The sequence below is a fragment of the Hemitrygon akajei genome, chromosome 26, assembly GCF_048418815.1.
Source record: "Hemitrygon akajei chromosome 26, sHemAka1.3, whole genome shotgun sequence".
Lineage (NCBI taxonomy): Eukaryota > Metazoa > Chordata > Chondrichthyes > Myliobatiformes > Dasyatidae > Hemitrygon > Hemitrygon akajei.
In genome coordinates this window covers 23343801-23359082 of record NC_133149.1, presented here as the reverse complement: position 1 = coordinate 23359082, position 15282 = coordinate 23343801, and the positions used below count along the sequence as shown (strand labels likewise).

The window sequence follows — 15282 nt, the reverse complement described above, 5'->3', positions numbered from 1 at the left end:
AGAAAGTGGTAGACGACTAATACACTGCGTGGGGAGGCAGACGAAGTAGGACTAAGGGGGCATTTGGACAGGTACACGAATAGGCAGTGAGTAGAGAAATATAGAACGTGCACAAGCAGAAGGAATCAGCTTAAATTGGTGTCATGGTCAGCGCAGACATGATGGGCTGAAAGGCCTGTTGCTGTACTTCACTGTTGTATGAACTGAGAGATAATTTAGATTTAAATTTGTTGTTTTATATCCAGGGTAGAAAGAAATTCCTTGTTTGCAAGAAGCTTTCAGAGTAAGGATAAGAATACATGGACATTGAAATATGTCATTTCTGTTAATAATCAACACAATCTGAATATGTGCTGGGGGGGGCGGCCCACAAGAGTCGCCACGCATTCTGGTGCCAACATAGCATTCCCACAATGCTCCGCAGAACAGCGCGTGGCCAACATACAACAGGTAACAACAGTAAAACAAGCCCCTTTCCCATACAGATGGGCTTCAACCCCAGGACAGGCCGTGGCCCCAGACTCGCAGAGCGTAATGTAATACTCATCTGTGCATGCAAGTGAAATTGATTTGAATTCACGGGCGTTTCTTCTTGTAGATCTGGTGCTTGGGAAATGATTCCCGTTTCCATGTTAACAAGTCAATTGATGGAACTGTCCATTCAACGGTTGTCCGCGGACTGATAGCTGGCATGCTGTACCGTGTGGAAGTGGCAGCAGCTACCAGCGCTGGAGTTGGGGTCCGGAGCCAGCCTGCAACTATCCTCATAAGTAAGTGAGAAAGAACCTAGAAGCATACCTATAATATTTAAAGACTCTGCATCAAATAAGACATTTATTTCCTATAACATATTTCTATAACACTTCATTCTTTACATTTCTGTTGCTGTGGAAGACTGCACATTTTCACACATTGCAGATAGCGAAGTGGAATAATGATAGTTCTCTAGATAACTGTAAGACAGGGGTTCCCAAGCTAGGGTCCACAGACCCCTTGATTAATGGTAGGGGTTCATGGCATAACAAAAGTTGCGAGCCCCTGCTCTAATATGTGCTCCTTACTGCAATTGAATACACCTGAAGAACGGCCTGGATTTAGTGCACATCTGTCATAAACAAAGATATTCCATGTTATTTTATGGGCAATGAAATAGATTTTTTGGAATGTAGTCAGTACAAGTAATGCAGCAGTTAGTTTGTGCATGGAGAGGTCCCACAAGCAGCAAAGATAACAAAATAATCAGGTTTGCTGTTTGAGGGAGAAATGTTGTCTAAGACACTGTGGGTAAAATTTCCCTGCTGTTCTTCAAGTAGTCCAATGGAATCTTTTACAACCTCAGGGAGTAGCTGATGGGTGCTTGCTTTGACGTCTCATCAAAGTCATGGCACCTTCGATAATGCAACTCTTCCTCAATGAAATTCTGAAGCATCAACAGAAGTTGTATGCTCAAGCTTGTAAGAAGGAATCTGACAGGAGAGAAGGGTGGACCGTGGGAGCAAGGGAAGAAGGAGGGGTGCCAGGGGAGGTGATAGACAGGTGAGGAGAAGAGGTAAGAAGCCAGAATGGCGAATAGAAGAAGAGGGAAGGGGGAGGGAAAAAATTTGAAGGAAAGAGAAATCAATGTTCATGTCATCAGGTTGGAGGGTACCTAGACGGAATGGGAATGAGGATAGGAATCAAAATGGTTGGCCACTGGAAGATTCAATTTTTGGGGGATAGAGCGGAGGCGCTCGATAAGGCGGTTCCGCAGTTTATACCGGGTCTCACCAATGTAGAGGAGGCTGCATCGGAGCACCAGACACAATAGATAACCCAAGCAGATTCAGCCTGCCTCACCTGGAAGGACTGCTTGGGGCCCTGATTGGAGATGAGGTAGAAGGTGAATAGGCAGGTGTAGCATTTCTGTTCTTTGCAGGGATATGTGCCAGGAGGGAGATTAGTGGGAAGGGACAAATGGACAAGGAAATCACGAAGGGAGTGATCCCCACGGTAAGCGGAGAGTGGTGGGGAAGTAAAGAACAATACAGCACAGGAACAGGACCTCTTGCCTATAACGTTGTGCTGAACTAATTACATAAGTACTCAAGTGGTCAACTAAACTAATCCCTCTGCATTTTATGATATAATAAGTAGTTTGTGGGAACACTACCACCTGCAGGTTCCCCTCTTAGTCATGCACCATCCTTGCATGGAAATACTGTCTACTGGTGGTCCTTCATTGCCTATAGGTCTAGATCCAGGAACCACCCAACCAAGAGCACTGTAAGGATGATTTTGACCAACGGATGCAGCAGTTCAAGAACATGCCCTACCATCACTTTCTCTAAGCAAAAACCCCTGGCCTTGCTTATGGCATCATTATCCCAAATAAGTGGATGAATGAGAAAAAAGTTGCTGCTGTACATTTAGAATAACATCCCATCTGACAAATGGTGAGCAACATCTGAGAGGTCTGTTGGCATGGATCAAGCTACTGGAAAACATTTATATCAGAGGATTTAGCTGTTCCATCTCCCAAGCTCCTATTTAAGTTCCTACTCAGGCCAATTGCCTATATTTCCTGGCTCTAATTCACTTCTCCCTGTTGGAAAGGAAGATTGAATAATTTCTGCCTGAACAATTCAATTTGGACACATTCATCTGCCAGTTTAGCATGTAAAAGGTTATGGGTCATTGAGTAATCTAATGCCGGAGTCAACCGCCATGTTATTCTTGAAGGAAACTGTAAAGTTCAGAGCATATGATACTGGGTTTTTGGGAGATTCCGATAGCATGGTTAAAATTATGAAGGGTCTTGTGAAAGTGGAAAGAGCAATCTTGCTTCCACTAGCAGGATGGTCTATAACCAATGTTCAAAGTACATTTATTATCAAATTACTTATATTATTTAAAATCTTGAGATTTGTCTCCTTATGGGCAGCCAGAAAACAAAGAAAGCCAATAAAAAGAAACCATTAAAAGCCATTAAAAAGAAGAAATCCATCAAGCACCCAATGTGCAGAAAAAAACAAAGTGTGCAAAGCAATAAAAGGAAGCAAATAACATTGAGAGCTGAAGTTCACAGCCACGAAGGCATTCATCACTGCAGCCTCTTTAGGAGCCCATTAGTGGCAGGCCAGAGCTTCACTTCAGTGCTGAGACGAGTAAACCTCGCGGAGCAGCGAGCTGAACACTGGCCCTTCACTCGCCTCCAGCCCCGATATCCTGACCTTTTCAACTGACCAAACCTCAGGTAGTTCCTCACTCTCAACCCGGGCCCCGCCGCCTCGACTGTGTCTCACCTCCGATCGCCTTGCTTCCATTCTGTTGCAGTGAATCGCCTCCAAGTCTGCTCCAGCAATGGTCAAACATTGGCTCATTCTCGGGCCTGGGCCACACCACCTTGATTCAGCCTGTACTCACCATGCCACAACTATCCTGTACCTGTGAGACTTCAGTTCACTGCACAAAAATGCCAGGTCAAACAGGAGGTTCAAAGGTTCAACTCCGAAATGGCTATTGATTGCAGTGATCATATCCAAGATAAAGTGTGATTAATACAGTAGTTTATAGTTTTGTTAGCTACCAGCAAGTTGTCACTTGTGCTTCCCCAGCACCATTTTAAACATCACCCGTAGAGATAGGTAGAGACACATTGAAAATAGTTAACAAAATAATCAGTAGGAAGCAATGAGAATTTCTTAAGCAGCCTCAAAATCAAGTTTATTGTCATATGCACAAGTACATGTATGCACAGGTGTAATGAAAAGCATACTTGCAGCAGCAACATAGGCACACAACGTTCACAAGAAAAACAAACTAGCTACATAAATTATATTAAATTATTCCATGAAAAGGTCCATTGTAGTGGAAAGTTGTCATGGTGTTGCTGTACTGATGTAGTGATTGGAGTTGTGCAGGTTGGTTCAAGAACTAGAATGGTTGAAGGGAAGTAGCAGTTCTTGAACCTACTGGTGTGGCCTCTTCTCTTACTCTGTAATTTGCTGATTGAAAGGATGTTGGAAACAGTGTCAGTAATAACTTTCAGAAGAGCCACCTAAATATTTCACAGAGGTCTAAGGAAAGAGCAAGGCAGTGTGACCAGCTCTCACAAGGAGCTGGTTCAGACACAATAGCTGATAGCCCTCCGTGTTTTAAGCTTCCATAATTGAAAAAAAAGGTTGTTTTGTTTGTCAGTCTTTAAAGACTATGAGTTCCCATGATTCAAACAATTGGTTCGATTTTAATTGATCCAGAAATTATGAGCTCTGTTGAAGCCCAAGGGTACTTAGAGATTATTGAAGCTGTAGTAACATCAAACACCATTAAATAATGAAATGTACTGTATTTTTAATGATTAGTAAATTATTTTAAAAATATGATGCAAAGTGAGTCAGTGTTCAGCTGGAGGCTGTGTACAGCCCAGCTTGATGCATCCCTTTACAAATAATTATTCTTTGAAGATAAATTAAACAATAATTTCCTATCATTTAGCCGTGCTGCAGTGCATTAAGCATTGGCCACATGTTTGCATTTCACTGCATCATCCTGGTATAGAGCAGAATCCCTACAGGAAACAGTGAGTAGTGATCCAATGTTTCTTCACTGGGCTGGGAAGAGCTGACAATCCAGCCCTGAAGCCTCTGCTGTCGCCATTCCTTTAAATCTGTAACTCATCTCCATCTTCCCACATTACTTCCCATAATCTCTGCACTGAAAAAGAATCCATCAGTCTCAGTTTTGAAATGTTCCAGATTTATGTTCCACAATTCCATTACTCTCCACGTAAATGGAGGATTTTTAATCCAGTTTCCTCCATGATAAAGTTAGGCTTCTCTTTTGCAAGCTCCCCCGGCAGAGGAGGTAGCTCTGCTCGGTCTAACTTAGTTCTTTGACCATATCCATGGCTTTGACAAAGCAGCAGGACCTTCACAAGGGTTTCATTACACAGCTGCTCAAGGTGGATCAGAGCAGCAGAGAAATTGGTTTTGGTTATGTTTGGAAGCGGAAATTGTGTGTGATGGGAAAGGTTAGGCAAGTGCAAAAACACAGTTTTAAAAAAATGGCTTCTTACCGAGCCGAAAATAGGAAATCTAATGGCCCCTTGTGGGACATGTTTATTTATGAACAGTAGTCGGCCTTTGAAGAATGGGCTGGGGGGGTAATCCTGGAGGGTTTCTGCTGCAGCTGTATTGCCAAAAAAAAAGAAAAGAAAGGAATTCCGTCACCACACTAGTGAGGAGCAAAACGACTGCAACAACTTGCTGTCATGAACCCTTTGGATCAGCGGAAGGCCCCCGAGGGTTCCAGATTTCGGCACTCTACTTCACCTAAATATTGTTAATTTACCAAACTGTGGCTTGTTTTACCTGCTAATTGCTCCCTGAAGTTTTTGTGTGCTGTTTATTGGTAACTGCGGGTTTCTCGTGCGGCCTTGTACTTCTTAAGTTACGTGCGCTGAGCACTCATCGTTCAACCTTGAACTAGCCTCCCATAGCGACATTCGTTCAGTGACCTACCTTTGTTGATTCTTCTGCGAATAAGTTCACATTTATACTTGAGCCTTCAGTTACTCCATTGCCGAGATTCACTAGCCCGAGGTCATCGTTACACTTGCATTCAGTAACACTTAACTTGTAAGTATATGAGCTATTAAGACAGGTTTTGAAAGGGGTACAGTAGGTTTTAATTATCTTAATGGAAGAGAACATGTTTATTTTTTTCATCTTCAATTATCAATGATTGCCTGCACTCAGAGGAACTTCAAGTCTTTACTGAAGGAACTTGCTTCTGTTCACTTGAAACTTGGGAACTGGAATGTCTGCATGCAGCAGAAAGAGACCCGGGCAAGATTTCTGCTCAAATGGAAACATGTTGGATAGTCACTCTAGTAAATCACACTCTGGGGTCATATCTCAGACACCGCCATGCCTGGTGTAATGAGACATGGATAACTCAAACACATTATAGGCAGCAGCAGAGGTAGACCATTCAAAATGAGCATTGTTCTCTTCCCTCATTTGGGTAGATTCTCAAACCCATTATACTGATTTTACTCTGTAACCCCTATGGCCTTTAATAAACTAAAAATCTAAATCAGTCATTAAAATACATGATCAAGTTATTACAGTATTTTGTTGAAGTGAATTTGTTTGGGTGTAATGTGGTGAGGGGCCCAGTTCTGATCTTCCAGCCAAGATGGTGCCAGGCTGGGGTCCCCAGAAATCTCTGCTCAGACTTATTTATTTTGTGGGTTCATAGGGATTATTTTGGGGACCGACAGCGAGTTAGGGGTCAGATTAAGGTTTAGCGACAGGGGATTTGGGGAGTTATAGGCCCACATTCTGAAGGCCAATGATGATGTGGACAAGAGACATTAGTGGACAGATGTCAGGCCATCAAGCACTGTGGACGAAGACAAGTGCCCCAAACCACCCCCCCCCCCCCAGAATCAACAGGATCAGAGATCTGTGTGGGATGAAGGCACGAGGGCCAGTGACACCCTAGGTACGCACGTCAGCAATTCCAGAGTTTGAGGCTTGGAGTTCAGGGTCCTGTCATCAGAGAGACCTGTAGTTGACATTGAAGACCTAACCTGAAGGTTGATCAGAAGTCGAGGCCCACTGGCAGAAGCCCTGGGTCTGCAAGTCTACTGGGGAACTCAGAAGCCTGCAGGTGGCCCTGGCCCAGGATTGGGAGACTGTGTGTACGTGAATAGGTGTGCGGGTGTGTTTCAGGGAGGAAAGGGGCTTGTTTTGCTGTTGTTGTTTTGTTGCTGTTATTCTGCTGAACATTGTGGGCATGCAGTGCTAGTGCTGGAATGTGTGGGTTCACTTGCAGACTACTGTTTCTGTTGGTTGTTAATGCAAATTATGCATTTCACTGTATGTTTTGATATACCTATGATAAATATCTCAATTTAATGGAACATTGTTCCACTTTCATCTGGCCTTCACCACTGGAGAAAACACATCTCTGGATTTTATCCATTTACTCCTTTCCACCATCTTCAAGAACACTAATTACACATTCCTTAACACCTTAGTTACACCACATCTCAACTCAAGAACATTCATGACACCACATCTCAACCCTTGAACCTCACTTATATCACACTTCAACTCTAGAACCTTAATTACACCATATCTCAACTCAAGAACCTTAATTACACCACATCTCAACCCTCGAACCTCACTTCCACCACACCTCAACTCTAGAACCTTAATTATACTGCATCTCAGTCGAACCTTAATTAACCATATCTCAACTCTAGAACCTTAATTACACCACATCTCAACTCAAGAACCTTAACTATACCACACCTCACTGAAGCAAGTCCAACCCAAGTTTAAGCGAACGTTCCTCATACTTTAATCATTTAAAGACTGTGCTGCTGCAGATGCTGAAGGCTGGAGGGATTGGGAGTGGGAGGTGGAATTACATAACAAATGTTTAGCTCTGCAAGCATATCTGTTTTAGATGTTCTTCCCCTTCCTATGAGGATTTTGGCTTCTCATACTCGTGCTTCTACACCTGCCCACTGCCACCTGTAAGATCCGAGTAATGGGTGACTGTGAATTCCACAGGGTTCAGGGGTATTACACCAATCCTTTAAGATATGGTGGGATCACACAAAGGACAAAACCTTCCATATTATTGGACAAAAGGATGGATTCCATTCACACTGAATGAAAATTCATGGAAATGCACTAATCTGTCTTGTAGAGGAAAGGGGTTCTTCTGCGTGCTGACCTGTCAGCCCCGTGGCCTGATATATAGTCCAGAAGCCAGCCCGTCAACCCACCAAACCTGCACCAACCTTCAAGCGCCTAATTTACACAAATTATCCTCTATTTATTCTCTCACATTCCAACTCTGCCTCATTCTACCACTCACCAACACAATAGGGGCAATTTACAATGTTCCATTAACCATCTAATCTGCCTGCCTTTGTGATGTGAGAGGGTATGGAGCACCCAGGGGAAACCTATGTGATCACCGGGAGAACATGCAAACTCCACAAAGACAGCATTCTAGATATGGACTAAAGCAGGACCTCTGGAACTGTGAGGCAGCAGGTTCATTTGCTGCTCCATTGTGCCATCTCCTCTCAAACTCCAGTTCTTTCCCTTGGAACACAGGAGGCTGTGGGAAGATTCAGTTGAGGTGTATAAAATTAAGAAACTCCTCAATAGATGAGTGGAAAACAAATCTAGTTCTATTAGAGTGCACCTCAAAACCAAATGGGCGCAAACTTAAAGTGATTGGTGGAAGGATTAGAGAAATAAATGAGGGGAGGTGAGGCTGTTGGTCAGGAGTTCACAAAATGAAAGGATAGTTGTGGTAAAAATTATTACCACACTTAGTATTTGGATGTGTAATTGATAAATTGTTTAATTATTTTCACATGTACCAAAGTACAGTGAAAAACATTATTTTGCATGCCATCATTATGGACATTTCATCACATCAATGCATTGAAGTTATCCAAAGGAAAAGCAACAAGAGAATACAGAACAAAGTTACAGAGAAGATGCAGTGCACACAGACAATACGGTGCAAGGGCATGCCAAGGTAGATTGTGAGGTCAAGAGTCCATCTTATCATACAAGAGGTCTGTTCCGTAGTCTTACAGCAGTGGAATAGAAGTTATCCTTGAGCCTGGTGGTGTTTGCCTTCAGGCTTCTGTATCTTCTGCCCAGTGGGAGAGGAGAGAAGAGAGAACGTCCAGGGTGGGAGGAGTTTTTGATGATGCTGGCTGCTTTACTGAGGCAGTGAGTATTGTAGACAGAGTCTTATGGTCATGGGCAGAGCAGTTGTCATGCCAAGTTGAGATGTGATTGGTAGCAGGATTATAGAAGAACCTGAGGGGAGGGGAGGTTGTGGGTCAGAAGCTCACTAACTGAAAGGATGGTAGAGGTATAAACCCTTGCCACACTTAAACAGCTTTTGAATGTGTCACTGAGGAGCTGGGAGTCACAAGGTACAAACCATCCTGTGCTGGAATATATAGAATTGGAGTCAACTTTATATTACTGACATATGTTGTGAAATTTATTTTTGTGGCCACAGTACAGTGCAATCTATAAAATATACTATAAATTATAAAAGATATATGCTATATAATAAAAAGATAACTAAGTCATGCACAAAGAGAGCAAAAAGTACTGAGGTAATGTTCATGGGTTCATTGTCCATTCAGAAATCTGATGGCGGAGGAGAAGAAGCTTTTCATAAAACATTGAGTGTGTGTCTTCAGGTTCCTGTACTTCCTCTCTGATGGTAGTAATGAGAAGAGGGCATGTCCTGGGTGATGGCGGTCATTAATGATGGATGCCACCTTTTTGAGACATCGCCTTTTGAGCCGGCTGAGTTTACAAGCCTCTGCAGCGTTTTCCAATCCAAGTGGAGTGGCCTCTCCATACCAGATTGTGAAGCAACCAGTTGAATACTCTCTACAGTACATCTGTAGAAGTTTGCTAGAGTCTTTCGTGACGTATCAAATCTTCTCAAACTCCTCATGAAATATAGCCAGTGTCATGACTTCTTTGTAATTGTATCAATATGTTGGGCCCAGGGTAGATCTTCTGAGATGTTGACGCCCAGCAACTTGAAATTGTTCACCCAAGTCAAATTTCTGCCCCACATTTTGTTTACTTCCAATGTTTTAAAATTTGGGCACTTTGGAAGCTCTTCTAACCTTTTCTTCTGCCCCCAGATCCATCCTCGGACCAGGAGTCGGTTCTCGTGGAGGACAATGAAAATGTCAGCCTGGCAGAGCAGATAACTGATGTGGTGAAGCAACCGGCATTCATCGCTGGCATTGGTGGCGCCTGTTGGGTGATACTGATGGGTTTCAGTGTGTGGCTGTACTGCCGGAGGAAGAAAAGGAAGGAACTCAGTCACTACACTGGTGAGGAGAGATGATACTCCAACAGCTTGCATTTGTGTAGCACCCTCAGTTCTTCATTGGAGTACTTGATGTTGAACCATATGAGTTATTGGGACAGATATCTGAGGGACAGAGAGATATCAGGAAAGAATTACATTTCTGTGGCTGAAGACACAGTTAGCATAGTGGACAGGTTAACATCAGGTCTCCTAACTGGAAATAGTTGAGTGGAAGATCCTCAGTTTTGAAGTACTGAAGGTGGTCGCAGGTAAATTGAAATGACGCCAAAGAGGATCTGTGAACATTGATGTAAAGCTGGGGTATTGATAGCCTGGGAGCCGGAGTAGGTCAAAGGTCAAAGCTTGCCCATACCACAGTGGTCTCTTCAACATGCTTTGGAGAGTAGGTTTAGCCACTAACCCTCTTCTGCCACTGAAAACAGGTGAAGCCCTCTGTTGGCCCCTGTTAGAAATGTGGTTTGTTGCCCCCCTCACTGCTGGCAGATTCTTGTTTCTCTTTCTCCTGACCGTTGATACTGGGTGTGATACCCCCTTCAGCCCTATCTGCAGCAACAAAGTGGTCAACCTGCCACCATGCCAGGCCAAGAAGCAGCAGCAAGTGTATGGCAGCTGAGCAGGAGTAGAGTTGGGCCTAAGAGGGCCTTGTTGGGCTGAACTCACTGACAGGCCCTCCTATTATAGAAGCAAGGACCAAGGATCACTCCTGAGATCTTCCTGATGAGTGTGGCTCAGTGTCATGTGAAGTTGAATAGGCTGCTGCTGAAGCCTGTCCTAGAATTTTTGTAACTGGAGCTGGACAGTGACCAAGATCTGGGCCTTCAGTGAGTTGGAGCTGAAAATCTGTTTGCTTTGGTCCTATAATTTAATCGGCAGTGTGGCGCATGTACCCGCTGTGACATTTATAAGTGAGGCTGGTGGTGACCCACGCCCATCCCACTGAATTTATTCTGCATTTGAGGTACTGCCACTCTAGTTCTGTAGTTGATATTAGGAGTTTGATACCACCTGGGACCCCTTCCAACCTCCCCAGATGTTCTTGCCCAACAATAATAATGCTTGCACAGTATCTGTTCTTACTGTTTATTACAGCACTAACCAAACTCATCACTTTCCAGGTAAGAGAACCTGTCCTTAAGGCACTGTCTGTAGACTGTTCAGCTGATTATTGCTCCAACATACCAAAGCACTGCAGTGATTTCCTCCAGGTCACGAAGTAACACTGGCCATGACACTTCTGTGCACTCACTATCCCTGCTAATTAACCTACAGCCGTAAGTTTTTTTAAAGTAGTTGTTACTCCTCAGCCTCCATTCACCAACCTAGAGACGGCCAGACATTGGTCCTGACAGAAGGTACCTGCTAACTGGACCTTCCTGGAATGGAAGCGCCTTTCCTCTGCAGGATCCCTCTCAGAGTACAGCTGAACTTGCATGCAAGGCTCAGCCATGCACAGGTCATCTGCCACACTGTGTAGGGGACAGCTGGAGCTGTGATTCCATGTTGAACTTAAAGCTTAGCCAAAACAATATTGGGTGTTAGTGATTATGCTTTTGTGATTACCGAGTCCCACTTTGATCAGACAAGATAAAATCAATTTCTATAAAAATCATTGGAATTCCATTGTTTTCTTTCAGTCTATAACATTAGGGCATTTTCTTGTTACTACAGAGGGTATATTTGAAGATGGACCAATATCCCTTTGTGAATATAGCCAATTAACAGCGTGAGCTTAGTAACACAGAGACTACAGCAGTGTCGACTGCTTCCACTGACCATCCTCTTTCTCTCTTCTTCTCTTTACAGCTTCTTTTGCGTACACACCAGCAGGTATGTTATGCAGTCATTTTATGTTCACTCATAGCTTGAACTGTTTCCTTGCAGTCTTTGGTACAAAGTTTGCAATTTTGAAGCCAATCAACAAAGCTCCAAATGTCATAGCATTCCCCAAGAGTAATAATTGCATTCCACCTTTGACACAACAACATGTGCTTTTTTTCAACAAACACAAAGACATTACCTCAACCATAGAAGTTCAATGCATTCCTATAAAAGAGCTGCAATCTAATTCTTGGCTGTCATTTTAAATTAAATGATTTCTCTGCAAGGTAGCTCTTCAATCAATTTTATTCAGTGTATTGTGAACCCTTGTGATGTTGCGTTAAGTGCATGCTGGGAGAGTTGAGCTATTTGGAAACCTGATGACAAAATGGTCGTCTGTCAGCACTGAGCAGAAAACAGGTCAATAAAATGGATTTTCCTTTCAAAGAACTGCTGCAAGCAAAAAAAAAGCGGAGAAATGAATTAACATAGATCAATCAGGCTGGATCTGAACATCAAAAAAATAAAAATGTAGTGATTTTTATTGCATAAAATAATCTTTCAAAAAGACAGATGATTTAACATTATGGACCAGTTCCAGTTACTAAGCTCCAGCAATTCAACCTCCACAGCAAACTTTTTGACAATATTTATTTGATGTTGTCTTGTCCTGTGGTAGAAATTATTCATGTGTTGGGCAATAAGCCTCTCAAATGCCAGGTTTGTGGAGTGCAACATCATGTCTGTGCCCTTCATGTATTCTCAGAGAAGGTTTTCAGTACATATTCCTTTGCTGTTGCAAAGGCTAGTGTGCCACTTACTGTTGGTAATGAGCGCAGGCAAAAGGAGAACTGTTTCCTGAGGTCAGAACATTCAACCTTTTGCTCCGATTAGCTGCCACACCCAGCAGCTACGTGCACCAGAAAATTGGATGCACACAAGACTCAGGTTGCTAACTGAATTGTTTCTCTGTCAGCACATTGGCTGATCTCAAATGACTAACACCCTAGCATGTGCATCACAGCCTTCTAGCAGTAGAACGTTGGAGTTTGTGGTCTTTTCGACTTCACTTTCCAAAACAGCAAACCTGTTGTAACCCACAACCCACTGGTGATAGTGCCTGAGATGGAGAAATACAGGATATGATTTGACAGAACGGGCAATAAGTAACCTCCTTACCACAGAAATGTTTTACAGAACATTTAGAGCTGCACTTTGAAAGTGCTTTTACAACCTCAGGGCTTCCCAATGCATTTTACAGTCAAGTGGTAAATGACCGCACTGTGACAATCAGTCTTAGAACACAAGAGAATTGGAGCAAGAGAAGGACTTTTGGCCCCTCAAGTCTGCCCATCATTCTGTACGATCATGTTGATCTACGCTGGTCTCTTCTGCACCAGTTTCCTATAACCCTCAATTCTTTGATCTTACAAATATTTATCTTAACTTATTTATATTTAATGATAAGGTGTTCAGATCATGGGAGGCAGAGATTCACTGCCCTCCAAGATCATATTTCATATTTCTGAGAGAATAAATGAAAACCAAAAAAATTAATGTTAGCTAAGGTATAGGGAATGCCTAAGGTATTAGGAGGAAATCTCTGCTCATTTAACTAGAGCAAAATAATTTTTCATAGAACCTTTGGGAGGGCAAAAGGGCTTTCTTCAACATCTCATCCAACAGTGCCTACTCCTGCAGTATTGCACTGAAATACCAGTTTACACTTTGAGTGCAGAGCCTCACTGTTAAAAGATGAACTATCAGTCCTGTTATAAGAATTCAGCACTTATTATTATCACAAAGCCACACGAGGAAAGAAAATGTCCCCAATTTTTCTTGATAGGGATAAGACGTCACTTAGAAGATTCCTAGAGATTTTCCTAAATTGGAGTAGATTTATATCATCTCTCTTGCTTTGCCTCACCCAGAAGCTGCCCTCGGGGACAGTGACATCAGTATGAGGTTGCATTCTGCACTGGAGTAGGTCGACCTTTGTATACTTGCAGGTCTAATTCACTCTTATGTTTTTGTGTTCACTATCCTATAAGCTTGCTGTAAAGATTTAACTGATATTTGCTTTCATGCAGTAGCTTTTCCACACGCTGAGGGTTCAGGCATCACCAGTAGCAGGTAAATTACAATCAACTCATTTTAAAAAGATGTCCTAGCCGTAGCTTTTAAGTAGTGGCACCAAACTGTGGTATTCACCTACTGAAATATCCTCCCAGACCAGGAATCCTGAGCGCAAATGTCACCAACTACCCCTGGCTGGCGGACTCCTGGCCAGCCTCCAACCTGATGCGGAACAGCAATGGAAAGGAAAGTTCTGCTGGCTCTTGCATAGCAAAACATGAAACTACTGAGCGGTTCTACAATGGTGAGTGAGGTGATGGGTTTGCACAGGGTGTCCGTAGCAGCAGCCAAGGCAACTGTCAATAGATGTGTGTAGGTTTTAAATATGATGTCCCGTATGCAGTGTTCAGCATCTTGTGGGGAGGTGTGAGCGATCTCAGATGGAGAGTAGAAAGAGCAATATTCATAGAGACTATCGGCTGTTCCAGTGGTCACAGCTTTTTGATTTATGGCCATGGTTCCCAATAGGAGTGCAGCTGCTTGGAAAGGTGGCTTTAAGGTACTTATTCAAGTCATTTGTGTAATCAGTTGTCAACACCATGGCATCAGAATAACCATGAGATAACCATCACCTGCCCACTCATGAATGATCAGTCCGTCTTTCTCCGTTTTGATCTGGGTGGGAGACTTCATCTACTCAGTAGTCCAGTACTGACATCCCGACCAAGATCCAAAGGACATAACTATGACTGGACCAGTGGCCGTATGAGAGAGGAAAACCTATGTGGTGCCATTCTTAGTAATCTGCCAATCACAGGTCAATCTATCCCTGATAATAAATGATATGACTGACAACTGTGCAGTCACTGTGGGCATAAAGTTCTGCCTTAAAAATGAGGACACTCTCTATTGCGTTGTGGCACCACCACTGTGCTAAGTCGATAATTCTAAACTGGGCAGCCATGAGAAAGGAATGTCTTTACTTTGCATTTAATGAACTACCTACTTCTCACTTTGCCTTTACTCTCAAGCCCAAGACCAACATTATTCAAAGGGAAGTGTAGAAGAGAACTTCAGGAGCAACACAGAGAATTCCTAAAAATAAAAACTGCCAGCCTGGTGAGGATGTGTAGAAACACTGTGTCTGGGTCAGAGCTTGGTGATCCGACAGCTACAGGACTGGAACAAAACCCTGCTGCCCGGCGTCATCAGTGAGGCTGTATAATGAAAGAGCTGTCAGATGCATGAACATCATCATTCTGAGCATGGCAGAGTCCAGAGTGTGATAGAAAGACCAAAATATTCCATTACCTGACATCAAGGAGTGACTGTGAGCTGGACTAGGTGAATTTGATGGGTGCTGGACATGTCTGCAGCTGTGCTTTAGACTTGTGCTCCTGAACTAGATGTCCTTCCAGAAAAGCAATTCCAGTCCACTCAGTACAGTGGCAATGATAACAGCAAGAAACTTCACGGTTTTGTCATGTCCAAAGAAAA

At 43.1% G+C, this 15282-nt stretch overlaps 1 protein-coding gene across 6 annotated transcripts in view; it reads left to right on the top strand.

Moving 5' to 3' along the window:
* Positions 1-15282, top strand: part of robo3 (roundabout, axon guidance receptor, homolog 3 (Drosophila)) — a 569123-nt gene that overhangs the window by 508912 nt on the left and 44929 nt on the right. For 3 of the 6 annotated variants that reach the window (XM_073029733.1, XM_073029729.1, XM_073029731.1), the window contains exons 16-20: positions 599-770; positions 9698-9892; positions 11695-11718; positions 13800-13842; positions 13941-14089. In XM_073029733.1, the coding sequence (XP_072885834.1) occupies positions 599-770; positions 9698-9892; positions 11695-11718; positions 13800-13842; positions 13941-14089 (583 nt within the window). The remainder of the gene's footprint in view (positions 1-598; positions 771-9697; positions 9893-11694; positions 11719-13799; positions 13843-13940; positions 14090-15282) is intronic. The other 3 variants (XM_073029730.1, XM_073029732.1, XM_073029734.1) reach the window with 3 other exon arrangements.